The sequence below is a fragment of the Dioscorea cayenensis genome, chromosome 4 (genome assembly GCF_009730915.1).
Source record: "Dioscorea cayenensis subsp. rotundata cultivar TDr96_F1 chromosome 4, TDr96_F1_v2_PseudoChromosome.rev07_lg8_w22 25.fasta, whole genome shotgun sequence".
Classification (NCBI taxonomy): domain Eukaryota; kingdom Viridiplantae; phylum Streptophyta; class Magnoliopsida; order Dioscoreales; family Dioscoreaceae; genus Dioscorea; species Dioscorea cayenensis.
In genome coordinates this window covers 4,047,119-4,070,183 of record NC_052474.1, presented here as the reverse complement: position 1 = coordinate 4,070,183, position 23,065 = coordinate 4,047,119, and the positions used below count along the sequence as shown (strand labels likewise).

Below are 23,065 nucleotides of genomic sequence, written 5' to 3'. Positions count from 1 at the left end.
ATTTTATCAACCTCTTGAATTGCGTGCCTCCTTTTATTAAAATTTTAGGGTACGTAAAACTTGAGGGAGAAGCATCCATTTAGTATTTACCCCTCTTAGCATATGGTTGGTATTTCATCTCCTCCCTGCCAAAGGTCAAAATTTAAATTTTACTCATAATTTACCATAATTCTCTCAAATGTGAAAGTCCATAATCAGTGTGTAATTGCACCCAAATGGTCGCACTTGAATGTTTTTGAAAAAAAGTGGATAAACCACAACTACTATTAATAACTGGAAAGAACACAAGCTCCCACCAAAAGTGGAACAGACAGAACTACAACAAAACAAACACCACACCACCACAACAAAAGCATCCCTAGAAGTGATAACACAACCCCGAACCCTCCACTAAAGAAAACCGACCAACAAACCAAACCCAACCCAAACCCCCCATGTTGCTGTCAAAGTCTAATCATCGCCCTGCTCGTGAATAGCCTCTAAGGATGACCCTTGACCAGTCTCCTCTCCTCTCGGCCCCAAGAAGTTCAGGCTGCGCCGAATGCACTCAATAGAACCTTCAAGCTTCGCTTGGGAACTCTCCGAAGATGCTGAGAACCAGGATAAAATCATACGATTAATATTTAGGATGAGAACATGCACAGGAATCACTTTAGCCTTAAAAATGCAATCATTTCTAGCAAGCCAAATATTCCACACAAGAGCCTTAACCACTAGCACCCCCAAATCTCTAAGCACAGGCCTAAGATCCAGTCGCCAAACCCTTCAGACAAGATCCATAGAGCATGGCACCTCCGGCAAGTGAAGAAGGTGCACAAAGAACCTCCACACTTGGACAGTAACAAGACAAAACAAGAACAAATGTTCAACAGATTCGACATCCGAGTGGCACAAAACACAAGTAGCTGTAGGCAACTGATTACAGCACCTACTTTCAAGCACTTCCAAGGATAAGATTTTGTTCTTCCACACCAACCAGTTGAACAAGTTAATCTTCTTAGGACACATATTCTTCCAAAAAAGCCTAGTAACCGCACAACGCAAGCCACCATCAATTAAGAAGTTATAGAATGATTTGACTGAGAAAATACCATTTCCGGTGAGACTCCACTTTTTATGGTCTCTCCCTAATCCATTCGAGGATCGCAATTGTCCCAAAAGCAGTCGCAAATCAGGGAAATTGATGAAAGGCAGGCTCTCAAGCATCTCAGCATGCTCACTAACAGTACCATTAGGCATCCCGGAGGCATGGTACTCCTCAGGCCACAAGTTCATGGGCGTTCTCCCCTCAACCCAGTAATCCTTCCAAAAGAGAGTCTCAGAGCCAGAAATGATTTTGTGAGTGATACACCTACGGAAGGCTGGAAGACAACTAATTACCCCTCGCCAGAAGAAAGAGATACGACCAGAATGTCTTTTAAACATATTTCAACAATCAGACCCGTAAATAAAACGAATGACGTCTGCCCCACACCACTTTGGGTCCACCAAGCACTTCCACCACCATTTCGCTAGCAACGCTAGGTTAAAGGTTGGAAGATCCAGAATACCCCACCCACCGTGGTCTCTCGGACGACAAAGTATTTTTCAACTCACCAAACGACAACCCGGGTGGTCCAAATCAGGTCCAGACCACAGAAAATCCCTCCTGATCCTATCAATCCTCTTGATGACCCAACAAGGTAGTTTGAAGACCAACATCCAATAAGTTGGGATAGCCGAAAGCACCGAGTTCACGAGAGTAAGTCTACCGCCAAGCGACAGATGTCAAACTTTCCATGATGACAAACGTTGCTTAACTTTCAAAATCAGACCCTCCCAATCTTTCCTTCGAGGACGTCTCCCAGAAATAGGTAATCCGAGATAAGTGGCCGGTAAGGATCCAACAGAGCAATTGAGAGTAGTCACCGCAGACTCATCCGGGATAACACCCAACTTACTAGAGAATAAGCAAGTCTTAGAAAAGTTAGTAACCAGGTCAGAAAGACCTGGTTACTATTCTCAGGTCTTCCAAGCCACCTGTAGTTAACACCAACAAGTCATCTGCGAAATGAAGATTGCATCTACTGCCAAACTCCCCAAGCTGAACTCCCACTAAAACTTTGGATCTTAACGCATGTTTGAACATCGAGCTGAGAGCATCAATCACTAGAATAAAGAGCAAAGGCGACAGCGGATCTCACTGACGCAGTCCTCTTTGATAGCGTACATAACCCTGCTGGGAACCATTAATAAGAATAGACGCCTTCGATGAGAGGAGGATACTTTGAATCCAACCCACCCACCGGTTCCCAAAACCCCTTGCCTCCAACAATTCTAACAGGAATTCCCAGTCCACTGTATCAAAGGCTTTCGCAAAGTCCACTTTTAGAATATGTCCCTCCAAATTAGATCGATGCATACCGAAAATCAATTCTTCCGCAGTAGCAATATTATCAAGAATGCATCTCCCTTTTAAGAAAGCCGTTTGGTCCTCATCAACCAACAGATGCAAAACTTTGCTCAGCCTCGAAGCTAACACTTTTGAAATAATTTTCAAAGTGGAGTTAATGAGGCTGATAGGCCGATAGTCCCCCAGAACAACAGGAGATTCGACCTTCGGAATAAGAGCAATAGAAGCCCAATTAATTCTTTCCAAGTTTGCTTTACCCAAGTAGAAGTCATCGCAAAATCTCCATAAATCCTCCTTGATAGTCTCGCAGAAGTGCTAAAAGAAAAACAAAGGAAAACCGTCCTGGTCCCGGGGCTTTGTCACTTCCTAGCTCGAAAACCGCCCCTTTAACTTCCTCAATAGTGAAAGGCCTCTCAAAAACAGTTAGATCAACACTATTCTTATACTCGAATAACTTCTCAAAGTCAATATTAATCCTAGATTGCCGCTTTTGACCAAAAATAAGCCGGAAATGAGCCTCAAAAAACTTCCCAATGTCGCACAGATTCTCAACCCGAGACCCATCCTTTGAGATGTAAGGAATGAAATTCCTATTTTTACGGCCATTAGCCACCGCTTGGAAAAATTTCGTATTTTCATCCCCATCCTTTAGCCACTGCAATCTCGACCTTTGCTTCCAATAAATCTCCTCTTGTTTCCTGATCTCTTCAAGACAGACAATCAAAACAAGCTCCTGTTGTTGTTCAGACACTAAAAGGCCCCTATCTTCATTGATCAAATCCAATTCCTCTAACTGCCGTAATAAGTCCAGCTTCCTTAATTTAATAGAACCAAAATCAAACTTCGCCCAGTGCTTTAGCTTAACTTTCAAGTTCGACAGCTTCTTGGATAAGATGAAAGCCCCACAACCCGAAAATGAACACTCCTTCCACCAGTTCTTCACAATCTCAGAGAACCCCTCCGCCGTAGTCCAGACGAACTCAAATCTGAACCGCTTAGGACACACCAAGTGAGAGCCCGCTTCCAAACGGATCGGCACATGGTCCGAACCTAACCTCGGGAGACTAGATTGAGTCAACCTAGGAAAGCGCTCAGCCCAAGCACCGTTGACTAGAAAACAATCTAATTTGACCCAAATTGGGTTAGACTGTCCATTAGTCCAGGTGAAACGTCTACCCTTTGAGGAGGGTTCAAAAAAGGCATAGTCCTGCAAGAAGGCATTTGCACACTGAATATCCTCCAAGTTAGGAACACCCGTAAGTTTGTCTTCCAAGTTAAAAATGGCATTGAAATCACCACAAATAACCATAGGCACCACCGACTCGCCACTAACAGCCCGAAGTTCATCCCAGAAAGCCTGTTTGCGAGACCGATCCACAGGTCCATAGACCGAAGTGCATCGCCGGCTGAAGTTAAAACGCTTAGAAAAAAACGCCATAGTCAAGCTAAATTCGCCCACAAACACCACTTGACCTATGATATCAGCACTATTCCAACCCACAATGATACCTCCCGCTGTGCCTTTCGCCGGAGCAAACGCAAACTGATCCAAGCGAGGACCACCAATCTCACGCCATAACAATTGGGAAACCAACTCTAACTTAGACTCTTGGAGGCAGCACACTTCAGCAAAGTGCAGGTTAAGAAAATCCCGAACTAAGAACCGCTTTGCCGGTTTCCCCAGGCCCCGAACATTCCAGGAGACAATATTCATGATAAACAAACAGACTCGTGAACCTCCAAAGAGGTCGCCACAGTCTCCCTAGAAGGAGCTGCACGCGATTGTTCTAATGTTCGAACATGACTAACACATTCAATAGCATTACCACTAAAATGAATACCACATGCATTGCAATATTGAACAGTTTGAGCAATAGACCAATCCGAAATAAGCAAAGGTTAGGCCTGCGTACCTCCAGAGTTGTCCCCGCCAATAACTTTCTTCTTAGCTGATCGAGGCGGTTCAGGAAGATAACCTGCCTCCTCATTGAATCGCGACGAAGGCTTCTTTACTCTTCCACTCTTTCTGGTACCCATCCCAAGATCCTCACTGGAATTTTGCACTCCTGACGGAAAATTCGGCAAGAGAACCCTAAGATTGCTCTCAAACTCAGCAAAGGAATCATCGGAGTCCGGGTCCGAGTCCAGATTAACTTTGTCCACCAATTGCCCCTCCGAGCAGTCCGTGTCCTTTATTCCACCCATAGAGTCAACATGTACCTCTGATGACAACCCATCTACTAGTCCCGCGAGAGCAGGAACCATGGCCCAGGTACCAGCCAAGAATTTCCACTTGAAGCCATCTGGTGGCACCAAATTAGGTTCATTATTCACCAAAGCAAGTGGATCACTAGAGACCTGCACATTGTAAGGCCCATCCACTAAAGGCGGCCCACCCTCCATCTCACTAACAACCTCTTCCAAACGCTCATCAACCAACAAATCGGGCCCAGAAGTTACAATATCAGCCTTCTTCGGATCACCAAGGGCCCCAGATTCTTCACGTTGGCCCACTTCATTACACAAGAGCAACGGGTCAAAGTGAGAGCCCATCTTATCATACTCAGTTGATCCATAGCCCAAACCCTCATTCAGCCCAACTACTGAAGCCACCGGATCATCCAGAACCTCCTCAGGATCAACACTTTTCATCCGAACTCGAGAAAAAGGACTACTGCCTCTTCACCGACTACAGCACCCAAGTCACCGCCACGTCAACCTCCGAAGAGACAACCCTCGACATCCGCTCGCCACACCGTCCCCCTGCACATGAACTAGCAGCACGTTCCTTCCAGATTTCGACACGTCTGACCCTCGAGCCATGCACCGTCGGAACCCCTTCTTTGCCTCTTCGTCAATGCTCGGGAGACCGAGCCAACCCCATCGTACCAGTCCTGCTACGAAGAACGTCGCGACCAGCGGTCTGAAACACCGGCCCTCCGTCATGGTGGGAGCCGTGCTCAACCTCCCTAACCTGCGCTTGGTGGAAGCTACGCTCACCCTCCAAACCACCACCGGGGGAGCGACGCTCAACCTCCGTCGGCACAGCAGTAGAGAGTCTCTCGTTTTTGTCTCTCTCATTAGTAACTACCGGAAAGTCACGATCACTTTCTTTATTAATTCCGATCGGCTGTGGTGGCGAACTAGCCCCCAACCTCACACCTTCTTTAAAACCTAACAGCTCCGTTGCCTCAAACATCTTCTGCTTCCCTTTCAGTTCAGGAGGAATGGCATGAGTAAACTTGGACGACCGCACCTGTTGCCCTGGCAACCCAACCCCTTCCTCTAGCAAAACATATCGACCAAGTTCGCGACGATAGATAGGAAAGGTTGCTTTGTCCGCAGTGAAAAGGATTTGATACCTTCTCATTCCAAAGCTGCAATCCAGTTCCATTGGAAGCATAACACTCCTTCTCCGCCTAACTAGGGCCGATATGAACATCTTATGAGGCATGGAGGCTCTCGATAACGAGACTAGCTCCCCCACCGGTCGCAGAACCTCCGCAATGACCCCCCAACACCATCCATGCAGCGGGAGATTCCAGATTAGGACCCATTGTCCCTCCCCAGAAGCCCTGCCGTCCGCCCCCAACTCTGCAGACCACGGGGCAAGGTTAAGAATGCATGGTCCGTCCTTCGTCATCACCCGAGATTTACCAACCTTGCAAACCTCCTTGAATGCTTTTTTTTTAATTATTAATATCTAATTTGATATAATCTCTTAATTTTTTACTAACTTCATATAAGAAAAATAATAAATTTTTACTAAAAAAAGAAAATAATAATTTTTTACCAAAAAAAGAAATTGAAAAATAAACTCCATCTCATGGCTGAAATGAATAATTTATTTTTCATCAAAAAGAAAAAAATGAATAGCTTATTCATTTTGAAAAAAAAAAATGATAACTCTATTAAATAAAATTTAAAATAATATGCTAAATAACTAAACCTCCAACAATTATGTAAGATTAAAGGTGAAAGTGACTATTTTCTATAGTTAATTAAAAAAAGAAACTTTTCATCAATTTCAATAATATTTTTTAATTTAAAAATTAAAATAAACATTTTGATATGGTTGGGAAAACAATCATGGATGATCAAACATCAAATAACTAATAAAATATGAATTGAAACCCACAACAGGATTTTCTTACTAGGAGAGAATCCAGGGAGGGCCAACCTAATGCGGAATCCAGGTAATATATGTATGCCAATCAGGCCCCTAATAGCCGTCAACATGGTCCCTAACTTATGTGATGAACAGCACCAGTCATTTTCTTTGTTTCTGATTATTAAATGGTGACATTTGAAAAAGCTAATTACTTTTCAATATAGCCACCCCCACCCGTCCAAAATCATACGTGTCCAAATTTATCTAATCCGAACATTTAAACGGATAAGAAAAAAATCATAGACACATCGATTAATTAACAATAACTTTTAGCCATATAAGGTTCAACACCGACATGCTTAGGAGAGTGTTTTGGGACCAAAAATGAAAAAGTTAAAATAAAAGAGATAAACTTAATCCTATTCACTTACATTAGATTTAATAATGGATTCCATTGGACTTATTCTCACAGCATTGTTGTTTATGTGAGGACTATATATAAAAGGTTGTATATATTGCAATACAAATCTTTCTTAACAATGAAACGACAAATCACAAAATTACAAAAATCAATCAGTTAGTTAGGCACAGTAAGATACCGTACTAAACAATAATATTAATGGATAATGAATTTTTTTTAATGATTAACACCACTAAATAAGATGTTATATGTTAAGGGACAAATAAATATTGTGATGCATTAATTATGACACATGAATTGATTAAAATTCTATTGTATCATACAATTCTAGAGGAAAAAAAAATAATATCATTTAATAGTAAATGAAATAGTATTTAGACAGTAATGAGTGCAGCAATACTGTTGACCCTAAAATTCAATCATGAATCTACTTATTGACCATTCAAGTAATGATCCCTTACAATGTTGTTGATAATGGATTAGTTGTCTGACCAAATAAGATAATTAAATTATAAAAATATGGTAGTAATACCTAATTAATAGGAATTAAGAGAATGAAGCTATTTGCTATTTCCACAGTTAAATTGTTCTTCATGGTAATCGAGTGTGACGGTGTAGAGAGAAAGAGATGTCTGGCGAAAGAATAGGAGGATGGAGACACAGAAAAAGATGTCTCCATCCCTCGGAACCCAATCATTCCAATGAGTCTCGCGCGTGATGACAGCCATGGCCGCAGATAAAGACCTCTATTGCCATTCCTCACTATCGATGTCCACCTTACCCGGGACCGGGATCATTCTCTAGTGGCGGGACCCCTTCTATCACCCCCCCATCCTCGTCGTTATCTAAACCTTTCCTCATCTTTGGGACTCACACTCTACTCAGTACTTACCATTTCTAACCATCCTTAAAAAAAACAAATCAAACCAAAGGCAATCCCATAGAATATTACCCATTTCCCTCGATTCCATGCCCTAAGCTTGCCCAATAATTTTCAACTCTATTGTATAAGCGCGAGGGGCGGCTCACGCGCACGCCAAATTCCAAGCATTTAGTATAGAAAAAAGGGGAAGAAAGAGAGCAAGAGATTGGAGATGCTTGAGACTGTACGGTACCTGATAGGATCGGCAGGACCCAGTGGGTTTGGATCGAAATCCACGGCCGAGGACGTCACCGAAGCCACGCCGGACCTCGGATCCATCACCGCCATTATCACCGGTCTCCCGATCTCTCAGATATTCTCTTCTCCTACACTGGCTCGATCGGTTTTCTCACCGACACTTTTGATGGTGAATCAGGGACAACGTCGGGAATTGGGGCTGAGACGGCTCGTGTGCTAGCGAAGCGAGGAGCGAGGCTAGTGCTGCCGGCGAGGAGCTTGAAAGCAGCGGAGGAGACAAGGGCACGGATCACCGCGGAGTTCCCCGGCGCAAAGATCATCGTGCTCCCTCTCGATCTCAGCTCTCTCACCTCCGTCCGCTCCTTCGTCTCTCGATTCCTCTCTCTCAATCTCCCGCTGAATCTCCTCATGTTGCTAACCATTACCTCATTCGCTCATTTCATTTGCTTTTCTTTTTTGAAATTCAAATCTTAAAAACGTGTCTTAAAAACCCACAGAAATAACGCGGGAAAATTCTCTTACAAGCGCGCCATTTCGGAGGACGGTATCGAGGTGACGTTCGCCACCAACCATCTCGGTGAGAAACTAAACCCACCTTCATTCTTTCTAGAACCTTCTCCATAAATATTAATTAATTAATTAATTAATTACTTCACTAATTGGAAATTTAGGACATTTTCTTCTAACCAAGCTACTGTTGAACAAGATGATGGAAACCGCGACGGAAACGGCGATCCAGGGCCGGATAGTGAACGTATCCTCAAGCATCCACTCGTGGTTCTCCGGTGACATCATCCACTCCCTCGATCTATTAACCCGTAATAAAATGTATATTTTAAATATTTTTCCCCTTTTTCCATAAATAAATAAATATTACGTATATATATTTAAATAAATATACATGGATTCACAGGCCATACAGCGCCACACGAGCCTACGCTTTGTCCAAGCTAGCTAACGTTCTGCATACCAAAGAGCTAGCATTGCGGCTTAAGGTGCCAGCTATATATTTTTTTCATCTTGCCTTCACTTTATATATATATATATATTATTTATTTATTTATTTATTTTAGGAGATGGGAGCTAACGTTACCGTCAACTGCTTGCACCCGGGGATCGTACGCACACGGCTAACACGTGATCGGGAGGGATTCCTAACAGGTGATTGATTGATCATGTAATTAATACTAAAAACACTAATTATAATTAAGAATTAATTCAATGAAGTTAACTATTGTTAATTTTTCTTCGAATCAAAGTGCAGATATGGTGTTCTTTTTAGTGGCCAAGCTGCTCAAGACTATCCCACAAGTAAGTATATAGTATATAGTATATAGTATATAGTATATACTAATTAAAGTTTGAATTTATTGATTAAATAAATAAGTAAGGTGAATATATATATATATATATATATATATTATTAGTGAAGTAATATTGTGAATTGGATATATTAATGTAGGCGGCGGCTACGACGTGTTACGTGGCGGTGCACCCGCGGGTGGCCGGAGTAACGGGGAAGTACTTTGAAGATTGTAATGAGATGGTGGCGTCGAAGGGGGGTTGTAGTGAGGTGGAGGCGGCGCGGCTATGGCGGTTGTCGGAGGAGATGATCAGTTATAAGGAGAGAAAGGAAGATGGGGAGAAATCATGGTTTGGTCACTTAATTATATATTAGAATGACGAAATGATATATATATATATATATATATATATATATAGTTTTAATGCTGTTCTGTGTGGCTGCAGTGTGTGTGCGTATTTGTGTGAGAAAGACGAATCCATTGTGCCAGATTTAGACTGTCTAAGATTAATACCAAATCAATACCACGGTTTTTTTTTATATAACGAAATCTTGCATACTAAGAAATTTAGCTATTTCATAAAATTTTATAAAAAATTAGTTTTTTTTTTTAAATTACCTCTAATTTATATCTTCGTATTTTCTTTTATATTAAATTTTAAAAAAAATTGAATAAAGTGTTAAGAGTAATTTTAAAAAAATATATAACAAATATTTTTTAATATTAGAAAATGCTAGATAAAAAAGAATATAGATTTATGACAAATAAAATGAGACGGAGGGAGTACATAATATATTACAATAGATGTATAATTTTTTATGAAATTAATTTAAATATTTTTTAATATATTTTAAATTTTTATTTATATTAGATATAATATTATTAATAAAATAAATTTTTATTACACTTATTTATTTATATAATAAATGCCATATGACAATGTAAATAGTTTCTAATTTTAATTATAAGGTGTTATTAATTTACTTATAACGTTAATATTTATATTTTATGCCAATATACAATATTGCCTCAAACTTTTAAAATCGTAAAAATTCCTATTGGGAAAGAAAAAAAAATCGACTAACTATAGAAATAAATAATAAGAGTCATTGATGTAATAAAAAACCTTGATTTATTTTAAATTATATATATATATTAAAAAAAAACTAGGTGGGAGTTCTGTGTAAGGATTGTCTCTCATTTTCTCCTCTAAAGTTGTATGGTGGAGGATTTATCCCTAAAAAATTAGTCAAGTCGACTTTATCAAATATATATATATATAACTAGAGAAAAGGGTTTCTGTGGATGTACACAGACGTCCACAGACAGCAGCAGTAGAATTAAAATAATGTACAGTGAGAGCTAATTTTGTGTTAATTGGGTTAATTAATCTAATTTCAGAAAACACTGTTCATTACATTTTTTTACTGTACACTGTTTATAAACACAGTGTTATCGTTCACTAAATAGTGCAGAACTGTTGGATTGAAATCCAACGGCCCAGAGCAAGATTATGAATCTGTAAACATACGTAGAGGATCGATGCATATAACTATTTATTTCATTATAAATATCCCACAAAATATATGGGGAATGTATGTGTGTTTAGCTAATCCTTATCTCCGTGAGTGTTTAGATAATTATGTTAGTACAAGTTTACTTATACCAATCTAAAACTAGTTCAAATATACTATTCCCTGAGTCTTGTGATTTGTTGTTGTTTCCTTAATTTAATTAAAAAAAGAATACAGATAAACCACTTAAATTAGATAAAAGACAAAATACATGGACCAAACTAAGGTACATTGGGATAAATAGAGGTACAATTGCACCACTAGGCTTGGATAGCACAAGTAGGAGAAGAACTTGATAAATGTGTGATAAAACTTAACATTCACAAGCATGCAGAGCCTCTTAAAGAAATTGAGATTGGGTCTTTTTACAAGGAGACACTGGGAACACTGAAAATTTTTCTCAAATTATTTTTATTATATTATTATTATTATTTTTTTTTTGCTAAAATTAGTGTAGCAATACACGAGTAAAACTCTACTTTAAAAATAAATAAAATCTCAAATTTCCACTATAATGGTATCAAAGCAAATATTTATCTTTTTTTTTTATGGCATATATGTAAATATAGTTTTATGGGATTTATGTAATATGGATATTTACAAGGATGTATATACAAATTTTTCTATATATATATAACAAATAATTTTAAATTTTCATGCGCATGTACAAAAAATAGTAATTTTAAAAGAAATATATAAATAAATCTAAAATTTCATGGGAATATATATATAATGTATATAATATTTTTCTCAGATATATATATATACATACAAATTAATCTATGAGAATGCTCATGCACCCCATAAATTCCTCTTCCATGTGTTCTTTATTTTTTATTTTATTTTCTGTTGGTTGGGTTAGAAAGCCTGTGTGAAATAAGTTAAAAATTTTATTTAAAGTTGATCAGATCCAAATTTATTTAATACAAATAAAAAATATTCTCAAAAACTATTTTACATTCTACTTATATTATTAGTTTTATTTATTTTAATTAATTAATTTTTGAAAAAATAAAAATAAAAAAATCTTGGGTTCAATTGTCTTCAGTAACTTCAACCTGTATAGCTTGCGGCTTATGTACATTAATTCAAATTCTAGTGGTGAAAATAACATAGTGCAAACATGAATATTATCAAATAATTCCTAAATTTGATATTCTTATGAGTCGCTCATAATCAAGAAATTATTCCACTCTTCTTCTGCCAGAGAGTTTAAGGTTACAGATATCTTGTTCTTGAGATCTCTTTAGTTTCTTGCTTTTCATTGTAATTTACTCCTTTTCTCTCAAATACCATTATTAATCTCCTTATCTAAACAAAATGGAAAACTATATATATATATATATATATATATAGCTTCTAAATGAAACTGATACTTGAAAACAAACAGTAATGAATTTCCATTTTTTCCCCCATGAAAGTTATGTAATTTTAACTAGGTTGCAGACCCATATTGTATTATATTACTTTAAGATCAAGATTGAGTACATCTAACATGATATCAAATTAACACACCTTCCTAATTAAGTTAGTGAGCAGATCCTTAAAAAAGAATATACAATGGCATACTTGAGAGAACATTTTATAGAATTGCATGCAAAATTAATCCAATAAAATGACAAGCTTTCCTCTTTAATATTTACTATTTTACAAGAGCCAATCCTCTGACTTTATGGCCCTAAACAATCATAGTAATTGATAGTTAAAGCTCCTTGGTATCTATGATCAAGGGTTGATTAAGATGATTGAAATAATAATTATATCAATAGTGTCACACAACTAAGACTTTTTAGTGCTATACTTGAATGGGCTACAACTCTTTTCATAGGCGAATGCACTGGGACAACATAAACAACTATATAAACAACCAAACATGCATGCAATTCAGAAGACCAAGTTTCTTCAAGAGTCTAATAGAAAATTCAATATTATAAGCGCAAACAATCTATATTAATTTACTACTTTTCAATTTAAAATTATAGGTTAAATTGTACTAAGAATGCACATGCACATGCTTCAAATGAACAAAGAATGCAAGATTTTGCTATGGTTAATAATAATAATAACAACACATGAATGGCTCAAAAATGAACACCAAATTCACACAGAACCATATACATATACATATATATATATATATATATTAAGAGAAGAATCCAATCATTTTAAGCTTTAGATGATAGAGTGGGACTAAAAACTCTTGGGACCAAAAGAGGTACACACAACAAGGACCATTTCTGCAAGAAGATATATTGGACCCAAGTCTATCATGCTCCAGAACATGTCATGAACTTCTCAGACTTTTGGTCCATACCTGCTTTTCATCTTTCAGAAATCATAGCCTTGTATTAAAAGTTTCCAAAAGACCACATCATCCATCACAAAACCATCTTCAATATGCATCATCCAATCATTCAGTGCTCCCACAAACAAACAATTCAAACCAGAACACAAACATAAAGGAGCTCTAATTGCTAGAAATTTTTATCTGTTGCCAACCACCACCAACTATGTTATATCTCTCTCAGAATCATTAAGAACAACACCATATATATATATATATATGAAACAACCAAGAAGATGAATGGAATGAATGAATCTGTATAATTGAATGAAATGTTGTTTTTCCTTTTCATTTTTTTTTTTTTTTCTAGCCAACGATACAATTAGCCATCTTGTGTTGTCCACCGCTTGTTAACAATGACAGGGATGCTTTACAACCACTGATCAGTAACATTTGCAGCAAAACGTGATTGTGGTGTCTCCCTCAGAACCTCCCAAAATAAAGAAGGGGGGGCCCTGATTCTGAAAAACCACCCTACCACCCAACCTCAATTTCTTTTTCTGCACAAATTTACAAAGAATTCCGCCATCCAGGGCCTGCAATCATCAATTGATTCACTTGCGAGCTCGAAGGACCACGCTAACTAGTACATTATGGACCACCAGGCATGTGAGTTCTCCGTACTATGCACTTAAAATCGAGAAATCGAAAGCAATCATGTGATGGCAGATATAGTCATAGACGTACTGGCAATCCGTAGTTCTGGAATGACTGTAGCCGTCCGTCCCATCCGCCTGTGACTATCACCTTGCCCCAGGCATGAGAGCTGTTCTGGCAAGAAGTTTTTAGAAATTTGTACTCGTATTTGCACAAGAGAGATGCAGTCACGGAGCCGGAGGGGAGCTTCTCCTCTGGCCATGTTGCTGAACCCTTCGGTAGAGACTCTGAGAAGAAGTCTTGGCTCAGAGTGAAACTACCACTAGGTGAGAGGTAGAGGTTGTTGTTGCCAGCCAAATCACATTCACTGATTTGAGTTTGGTCACTGAAGGTTCCAGGGAAAACATCAGATGTGACTGACACAGGACTTGTGGATTCAAACCCAGGCCATGGTAGTGCAACTGATGCATTTCTCGAAAAGAAGCGCTCACATGACCAGGTGCTCTTGACCTGATTGCATGTAGCTGCATCATGGTTGGTGTGCATCCATATGTAGACATTTGAATCCTCACTAGCGGATATGATATGCCTTCCATCTGAGGTGAATGATGCTGCTATTTGACTTCCAGTGTTTCGGAATCCTAGAGATAATTTGTAAATATTTTTAGTCAGTAACAGACAGAAAGGATTAAAAAGGCAAAAGGACAAGATTGAAAGAGATGAAAACAAAAGTAGGGTTTAGTTTTTGTATTGTACCCTTATATTTGGAGACGATGTCAACACCATCAAGGATTCGGACTTGTGAATCAGCAGATGTGACCATTAGTTTCTGATGATCAATAGGACAAAACTGAAAGAGAACAAAAAGAAGCAAAAACATTAACCAGCAAGACAGATAAAGAATCCGGACAAAATACTATTAAATTAATTAATGTAGCACAAGCTAAGTATTGCAGACAAAGCTACCTGAAAGCCAGTTATCCTCTTGTCAACAGACTTCTTTTTACACTGCAGGGAAACCTTGGCATCCAGTTGGAGTTGATTGTCTGTTTCATACAAAATTAGGACAACAATTTATTAAAAACAGCCATTAAAAGCGAAAAGAGAAATATATCGAACATCGGAACTAAGTAACAGCATGCTATATAACTGGCAATTACAATGACTAGTAATATTAACACACACAGAAAGCCTTGGCCAAAAGCATAGTTACAAAAGAGAATTAGTTCAACTTCAAAAGTATCTACAAGCTTGAATCATATAAACCTTGCAATTTCTTTTGCAAGAAAGTAAATGCGACATATGATGTTGAATAAGAATGCAGAAGCACAATTAACTTATAACTTAAAATGGTTCACTAATCACAAATTCTGGGAGCTAAATGTTGTTTGAGAATAACAAATAAATAGAGATTCATTCCAAGGGCCACTTAAACTAAAGCCACGACCTTGTAGATGGGAGTGGAAGCAACAAGAGAATGATAATATGAAAAGAGTCAAGAAACAGTAAATATGTTTTACCAGGGTCAGGTTCAGATCAAGCTCACAGGGGCTGTGAGTTGCTAGGAATAACCAAAAGACCGGGGATGACCAACATGCATTTTGGGACCTATCTGATATCGATAAATTGAAATACAAAATCAGTGACAAAAGAAAAGGCTGCAACCCATTGAGGACTTTGTTTATGATGGTGACATATGCAAGGATGATGAATCATTGAAGAATAGGACTAAAACATCAGCACAGAAAAGAATGCTCAAAACATGCATACTCATCCATCATACCGTGCATATTTTCAAAGAAAGAAGAAAATACAAATTCTGAAAGTCTCCCCTTGATAAGCAATTTCATTTACTTTGACATTGTCTAAATCCAAATTTTGGTCCAATTGATTGAAAAATAAATTGGTAACAACGTCCATCAACAAGATATCACAGGAGTCTTTAGCTTGAAAATGCAGACCAAGCAATTGATTCATGCCAAGAAAATTAGAATGTAAAATTGTGCATTCAAAGAAATAACTAATAACAACATTAGATGAGTGTTTCATGAATCAATCTCGAATAGAAGAAAATCCAGACATGAAGTGTGAGTACCTGATGCATCATAAAAGTGGCAATCACTTGTGATGGTGCCAACCACTCCTCCCTGTAAAATTAAAAAGCACAATCCTCAGTACTGTCACACATCATGCATAAAAAAGAGAAAGCAATACCAACAAACAAATCAGAATACCTTTCCATCAGGCTGGTAACACACTGCAGTGACTATCTCTTTTACATCAGCCCAATCCACAACTCGACATTGAGGAATCTCCCAGATACGAATTTTCCCATCAATCGAGCCACTGATGAAATAATGCTCATCGGTGGGATTAAACTGAATGCAAGTCACTGAAGACACATTACAAGATATGAGAAAAGCAAGACAAAAAAGAAATAAAAAGAATTTAAGAGCCAGCTTGAGGAAATATTGCATCTCACTAAAGAAACTAAACACTCACCATAATTATTATGAGAAAACACTTTGAGACAGCCATTGAATCCCACTTGCCACAAGCGCACTGTTTTGTCAATTGATGATGACAATAGATACTGCAAAAGCAACACTTTCAGATTAAATTGACTATTTTCTTCATTACAAGCAATATTAGAAATACTGCAAGCTAAATTCACAATCAAACTGTTAGAAACTAACAGACCTTATTACTCTTTGACCATGAAAGATCCAACACATCTCCATCATGACCACGGAACTCATGAAGCGGTCTCTCAGATATCCGAAAGACATCAGAAGGAATGACAACACAAGCTGAATCTGAAGTCCTCTTCAAACTACCAGACTTGTTCTTCTTCTCCTTATCAGCATATAAAGGAGCTAACTCAGAATTACGGTTTGCCGTGAAGTACATGCAAGAAGGATCATCCTCAGGGACATCCACAGCATTCCTCCACTCACATTCTGTCACAAGCCACACGCGAACAACACCATCCTGCCCTCCAGTTGCTAAATACCTCCCATCTGGGCTAAACTTCATAGTAAGAATGGCACCATCATGCGCACTGATATCCTGTATCATATAAACAGCAGAGAACTCCTTCAAACGCTTCCTGTAAGATCGAACCTTAACTCTTTGGATTCCGTGAATTCTCTGAATCCTCTGAATCCTCTGGATCCTATCATTCACACTATCTTCAGAAGCACTCAAATTCAAATTGCTCTCCTTCCCTTGTCTATCCACAATGCAAGCCACTGCACCCAATCTCTTCAACCACCCAATTCTTCCCCTGCTACTGCTCCTCCTCCTCTTCCTCATTTCCAATGTCATCACATTCTCCGAATTGCTTCCCGAGCTTTCCTCCCTCCTCATTAGTCTCTGTACAAACACCGACGCGCTAAAGTTCCTTTCAAACTCATCAAGCGTCATCATCCGGTCAGAACCTACCTCTCTCAAGCTCCTCAGATCACCATTCTCCTCAAACACATCAGCCACAAACTCCCTGCCATCATCCAAATTCTTTATTCTATATCCAATATTCTCATCAAAGGTCATATCTTCAGACGCAATCTCCGACCCGGAGTCACTCCGCATCGCGCCGCCATCCAAAACAATCCTATCAACTTCCGGCGCCGTCTCCTCGTCGGACTCCGACAAGGGACTTCTCAAAAGGTCCAAGCCCATCCATTTCAAGAACTTTTCCCGGCGCTCTCGCACAGTACCGGGACTCTGAGCCCAGACACCATACAAAGCGTCGCCGGCGCTCCGCTCAACGGCCCGCGGGGTTCCCGGCCACGAATCGGACTCCGCCGACGAGATATCCTCTCTAGAATCAAAAAACTGGTCTTCCTCCTCTTCCTCTCTTCGGAGCTCACCATGAATCCAAGCACCAACCTTCATCCTCGTTTCACTTGAAACTAAAAAAAGAGAGAACCATCCAAAAACAACCAATCAGCAATTAAAAATCCACACACACACACACACACACACACACACACACACACACATACACACACACACTAAAAAATTCAAACAAAATCCACAATCCAAGCAAAGTCAATGAGCAATCCACCGGATCAAAACTCAGTAAACCTAGTTCCCAATCCATCCCAAGACATTGAATTCCACTTCTTTTCATAGTATAAAACCCCATCCCCAGCATCATACGCACAAAGATCACCAAAAAAACACTAAAAAACAACAAAAAATCAGATTTTGATCCTCACCAGAGCGCTCATGAATCACTTCGGATCAAACAAACCAGAAATTCAACCAATCTATCTCTCTCTTTCTCTCTCTCTCTCTCTCTCTCTCTCTCGGATCGTCTTCTTCTCTTTCTCTAATAAAGAGCGAGAGAGAGAATGGGGTTGGGTTTTGGGTACCGTTCTGAGGTCTATTTCTTTCCCTTTTTATTTTTATTTATTTTTCTTTTTTCCCAATTTTTAAATATTTCTTTCATTTCGCTGCCAAACCTGACAAAAATTATTCACGAAAAGGACGGAATTACCCCCCGCCCTCACAATGAAATTTACCTTTTTTACAGTGTTTCAATGCTTTAGGGCAAAAAGTCAATGGCGGGATCGGCCATGAATTGCATTATTTCTTCTGAAGTTACTGTTTTGCCCTTGTATGTGATTAAGACGTGATTATTGAAAAGTTCCGTAATTAATTAGCCTTAGATGGTGTGATATTAAGGTCTCCTTGTTTCTTAATTAGTTTTGGTGTGGAGAGTGACATGGGCCACATGGGTCCTATGCCTTTGCTCACTTGCATTTCAATTATTATAGCAAAAATAAATAAATATATATATATAGTAAAAAGATCATTTAGGTAAGTCCCTAAATTTGAAATCTAGAGACGTTTTAAATCTAAGCCGTTGGATCATCATCCAATGGTTGATTGACTATATAGACACTGTATACATTTTTACTGTTTTTATGATCACTGTACAACACTGTAGAACGCGGTTTCTACTGTTCATAATGATAAGAGCCGTCAGATTACCATCTGATGACTATTATGGACATCCTTAGATTTGAAATCTAGAGACGTTCTTAAATGATGGGTCCTCATACATATATATATATATATATATTAAAAAAAAACTTTTAAATTGTTAATATTCAGTTATTATTTGGCATATAAATAAATTTAAATATATACATATAATATCAAAGCTCCTAATTTGAGATTTTTCACTCGAGCTATTATAAGGTATTTATCTCATTTGCTTGGATCTTAAATGACTTCAAAGTTGAAATTAACTCACCTTTTGAAATTTGTGTTATATGCTATTTGAATTATAATATGAATGTTAAAATAAATATTACGGTAGTTATGTGTTTTGTTGGAGATTTGTAAATTCAAATTTAGATACCATGTATTTGATTTGGAAGATTTGGAGAACAAACCATCAAATATATTTAGAAATAATTTAAAGAATGAAATCAATATTTTAGTTTTTCGGTGTTAATTTTATGATTTCAAATAATGGTATTGTGGGTGTATTTACTTAATTGTAATTTTTTTCTATATATGTGGACAAACTATAAACTTTCAACCTTTGAATTGAGAGGATTTAATTACCGCTATGTTGTTACATAGATAGTTTAATTACAATTGTAGTAGAAGTTTTCAATATGATTATTAAAATAAAACTTTATATTTGTCTCCGAGTTTTTTAATCTAATATGGTATTTGAAATATAAAAATACTTTTTTAAATAATAAGAAAAATCATAATTTTATATTTTTCTCGTCGGTTTATAGTTAGCTAATTTTGGTATTTTGAAAGATTAGGTTTTTTTATATATACAACGACTCCTCCTGTAAATTTTGTAAATCAGTCAGCAAAAAAGAAAATCCTAGATACATAATTTAAAACTATTTTAATCACAATTTTTGTATTTAGGTTATTAAAATTTTAGGATTTAAAAATTTATATTACAATAGTGATAATGTGTTTAGCTAGAAATTTACATATTCAAATTTAAAATTTTCATATTTAAATACGATTATGATGTTTTCAAAAATATTTTGTATTTCTAAATAATCAAATACAAATTAATATCAATGCAACTCCAAATCAAAGCTATTCACAAGCTTTGGGGTTGAGCTATCCTCCTAGGAATTTAATGTTGTTTTTTTTTCTTTTGTTATATCTCCACTGTTAGTGAAATCTATCTCCTGATGCACTCTCTAGTTTTGGTGTATTTATTTATTTTTTAATATGTGATTTATTCATTTTTTTCAAAAAAATAAATAAATCAACCTTATCTTAGACAAAGTGCTTAATTACAAAATGGACCCTAACTATGGTGTTGTTATTTTATTAGATGCTCATAGGTGTCCTTAGTTCTAAATATATGATTTCTATTGTTTACAAGGTATACTCAAGCTTTAACTTAGAGTGTTAAAAAAGACAAGAACACAGTAGGGTATCCAAGGGAGGACAAGACAATGTGATATATAGAAGCATGTGGCAGTGTGATGTTGTGAGATTAATTAAGGCTACCAAAGTAATAAGATGTGCATGTAATAAGAAATCAAATTGGGGATGTACGTGTGACATTGGAATCCATAATTGCACTTGTACATACATAGAAATTAGAAGTCCACTTAAATTGGAATATTTATGATGCATATATTCCACCAACAACCAATCATTCATAGAGTTCTCAAATAAACAACTAATCTAACTTGATATGTTGTTTATCCTTGAGATATTATCAAAGAATTAATGCATATCAACATTGATAAATGATCATGTCATCAACCTTTATATATTTATACATATACAAGCTTTTGGGAACAATGAAATATTTGTGGAAAATTAATCATGGAGAATGAATTAAAACTTAGGAATGAGGATGGTGATTGGTCTCCTTGAAAGGTGATGAGTTGGGGCAATGAGGGCCATGCATGATCTATGGAAAACAAGAAAGAAGGGTCCTTAAAATAGGACTAGTGTAGGACTGTCCTACACTATGCTGGATTTTAAAGGTCTTCAATCCTTGAAAACAATGTCATATTGAGTAAATTAATTAATGTTACTGAATATTAGGATTATTTTACATGTGTTTTGGTCAGTGGTGCATGGAAGTAGTCTTGATCTGTCTTGATATGGTTATAATATGATTTTACTATGTTGGAGAATGAGAGAAGGTTTTACTTCAAGACCCTCAGACAAGCATATCCAATGTACTTGGCCAATAACAAGCTGTATATATATATATGTCCCATCTGGGGTTTCTCAATTCTTATGATATGGGGCAAGACAGGAAGAGAGATCTAGATTAAAAGTAAACAGATCCATATATCAAAAGTTATTTGAAATACATGTATATATATATTATAATTCTTAATACACTCATTCTCATTATTAATTATATCTAATAATCCCATTTACATAACAAACATTATATATTCAAGAGTATGATGTAGTTGAATATAGAATATATTGCATTGTATATGAACAAAGTATAACAAAGATATGGAATAGTGTCTATGTTGATCAATAGCTTTCTATGAAAAAGAATAATAGGACCTTTTAACAATTGGATGGAAAGGGAGAACACCTTTAATTATATGAACAAAAAGTATCTTAAAAATATCATACATGCATATAACCAAATCTTGAGGATATCCATGATATGCTTTTATTTATATGTATGGACTAGTGCACATGACTCTATTGTATGGAATCTCCATGAGGGATGTTTCCTAGATTTTGCTTTTGAACCTTAATCACATTTCTTGTTGCATAAAGTCAAAAGTCATTAGTATTGGTTGGTATAAGAGTGACCATTGTGCTTCACACCCCACTAATATTTAAGATCCAATATATATATCCATCTTACAACCAAGCCAACTAAATAAAAATAACACAAACTATCACGAAGATGACAAACCATGACGATATATTATGTATAAATAATGAAAATAAATTAAATATTTTTCCCTTCATAACTCCAAACTAACCCGATCAAATCAATATGTTATATAAATATATAATACAAGAGTCAGTGATAATTAAATATTTTTAAAACGTTATATACAAATAAAAATAATTTCGATCAAATGAGGGAAAAAGAAAAAAAAATGATGTCACTGCCAACGTTTCTCTTTCTATATGTTATATATATATATATAAAAGATCTATATAAATAGAAATATAAATATTTCTCTCACTTAATGCTGGTGGGTAGTGGGGAAATCATGCGGTCCCTATGATGCCAACCAGCCAAAATATATAACATGCATGCCATGTTAAAACTTAGCATCAATTATTTAATATTCCCATAAATATTAATTACTTATAAAACGGCGCGGACACTCGGATCACCGTTGATCTTAAAGATGGACGGGTGTCATGCTTTGATATAAAACGACAAACAGGCGCTAGCTGGCACGACACGAGTCTTCGTCGGGCGGAACACGACAAAAAACAATCGGTGTGCTGCATGTTGCCCAAAGTACCCCCTACAGTTGTGAGTTTTATCGAGACTGACAACAGAGAGAGACCGAGTCCGTCCAAATATTGGCTAAGGTTAGTTTGGTAAATGACAGTTTCAAACCACTCGTTTGTCAAGTCAACGGTCGGTGCTTACGTGGAGTATGAAGTCAGGTATTATAATCACTTATAATAATAACAATAATATAAAGATGAGGTCCTTTTGAGCTGTTGGGACACGTGGAATGAGGAGAGAGTATGTCTTTGGCTAGGGTTTAGAGCTTATCAGTAGAGCAACGTGCTCTCATTAGATAAATGTGAAATTTAATCATGTTTTAAATTCTTTACACTATTTTACTACAGTGTCATTTATACATGCAAACAGCTGTGTCATCGTGTCATATAAATACTATTATATAGTTTATAGTTAGTCATGTATATTAGACATAGGATGATTATTTTGTCAGTGATATATATAATTCTTATAAAGTTATATCATGTGTGGCCTAAAATGAATAAAAGAGAAATGTTAGACAAGTGGGTTAAGTGGATGTGTTGTCATTTTGATCATGACACAGTGAACATTAATGATCATTCTTGTGAGTCCTGCCACGTTTTGATTTAGCACTTCAATGCAAAGGTGATATACTGTGCATGCATGGGGGCTTTCACGTCCCATGCATGCATGCACGTCTCCTGCTCACCACTTTATCACCGCCAACTCACCCTATCACATGCATGATGTGTTTCTCAA

At 37.1% G+C, this 23,065-nt stretch overlaps 3 protein-coding genes across 3 annotated transcripts; 1 reads left to right on the top strand and 2 right to left on the bottom strand.

Annotated features, from left to right (window-relative positions):
- Positions 1 to 450: 450 nt before the first annotated feature.
- Positions 451 to 4,106, bottom strand: LOC120258566. Its single transcript, XM_039266028.1, has 7 exons — positions 2,772 to 4,106; positions 2,184 to 2,707; positions 1,989 to 2,132; positions 1,774 to 1,939; positions 1,597 to 1,665; positions 1,092 to 1,302; positions 451 to 590 (listed from the first exon to the last, which is right to left on the bottom strand). Exons 1-7 carry the CDS (start codon positions 4,104 to 4,106, stop codon positions 451 to 453), a joined length of 2,589 nt encoding a protein of 862 aa, XP_039121962.1.
- Positions 4,107 to 7,745: 3,639 nt separating this feature from the next.
- Positions 7,746 to 9,859, top strand: LOC120259182 (short-chain dehydrogenase TIC 32 B, chloroplastic-like). Its single transcript, XM_039266736.1, has 8 exons — positions 7,746 to 8,142; positions 8,223 to 8,454; positions 8,542 to 8,621; positions 8,716 to 8,872; positions 8,958 to 9,039; positions 9,118 to 9,205; positions 9,309 to 9,355; positions 9,507 to 9,859. The coding sequence occupies exons 1-8, from the start codon at positions 8,019 to 8,021 to the stop codon at positions 9,720 to 9,722; spliced, it is 1,026 nt and encodes a 341-aa protein (XP_039122670.1). The 5' UTR covers positions 7,746 to 8,018; the 3' UTR covers positions 9,723 to 9,859.
- Positions 9,860 to 13,512: 3,653 nt separating this feature from the next.
- LOC120259212 (WD repeat-containing protein 44-like) lies at positions 13,513 to 18,232 on the bottom strand. The gene is made up of 8 exons (XM_039266777.1): positions 18,087 to 18,232; positions 16,564 to 17,777; positions 16,366 to 16,456; positions 16,098 to 16,255; positions 15,959 to 16,010; positions 14,830 to 14,909; positions 14,620 to 14,713; positions 13,513 to 14,504 (listed from the first exon to the last, which is right to left on the bottom strand). Exons 2-8 carry the CDS (start codon positions 17,758 to 17,760, stop codon positions 13,942 to 13,944), a joined length of 2,235 nt encoding a protein of 744 aa, XP_039122711.1. The 5' UTR covers positions 17,761 to 17,777; positions 18,087 to 18,232; the 3' UTR covers positions 13,513 to 13,941.
- Positions 18,233 to 23,065: the final 4,833 nt, after the last annotated feature.

Bases quoted from the DNA above. Each gene is read 5' to 3' on its own strand.
- LOC120259182 (XM_039266736.1), top strand. From the start codon at position 8,019: ATGCTTGAGACTGTACGGTACCTGATAGGATCGGCAGGACCCAGTGGG. The intron at 8,143-8,222 runs GTCTCCCGATCT...ATGGTGAATCAG, and splicing joins CATCACCGCCATTATCACCG to GGACAACGTCGGGAATTGGG. The intron at 9,040-9,117 runs GTGCCAGCTATA...TATTTATTTTAG, and splicing joins AGCTAGCATTGCGGCTTAAG to GAGATGGGAGCTAACGTTAC.
- LOC120258566 (XM_039266028.1), bottom strand. From the start codon at position 4,106: ATGAATATTGTCTCCTGGAATGTTCGGGGCCTGGGGAAACCGGCAAAG. The intron at 2,708-2,771 runs GTTTTCGAGCTA...TTTTTCTTTTAG, and splicing joins TTGAGGAAGTTAAAGGGGCG to CACTTCTGCGAGACTATCAA. The intron at 1,303-1,596 runs GTGAGTTGAAAA...CTCTTTTGGAAG, and splicing joins ACCACCCGGGTTGTCGTTTG to GATTACTGGGTTGAGGGGAG.
- LOC120259212 (XM_039266777.1), bottom strand. From the start codon at position 17,760: ATGAAGGTTGGTGCTTGGATTCATGGTGAGCTCCGAAGAGAGGAAGAG. The intron at 16,256-16,365 runs GTGAGTGTTTAG...ATGTGTCTTCAG, and splicing joins GTTTTCTCATAATAATTATG to TGACTTGCATTCAGTTTAAT. The intron at 16,011-16,097 runs GTATTCTGATTT...TTAATTTTACAG, and splicing joins GTTACCAGCCTGATGGAAAG to GGAGGAGTGGTTGGCACCAT.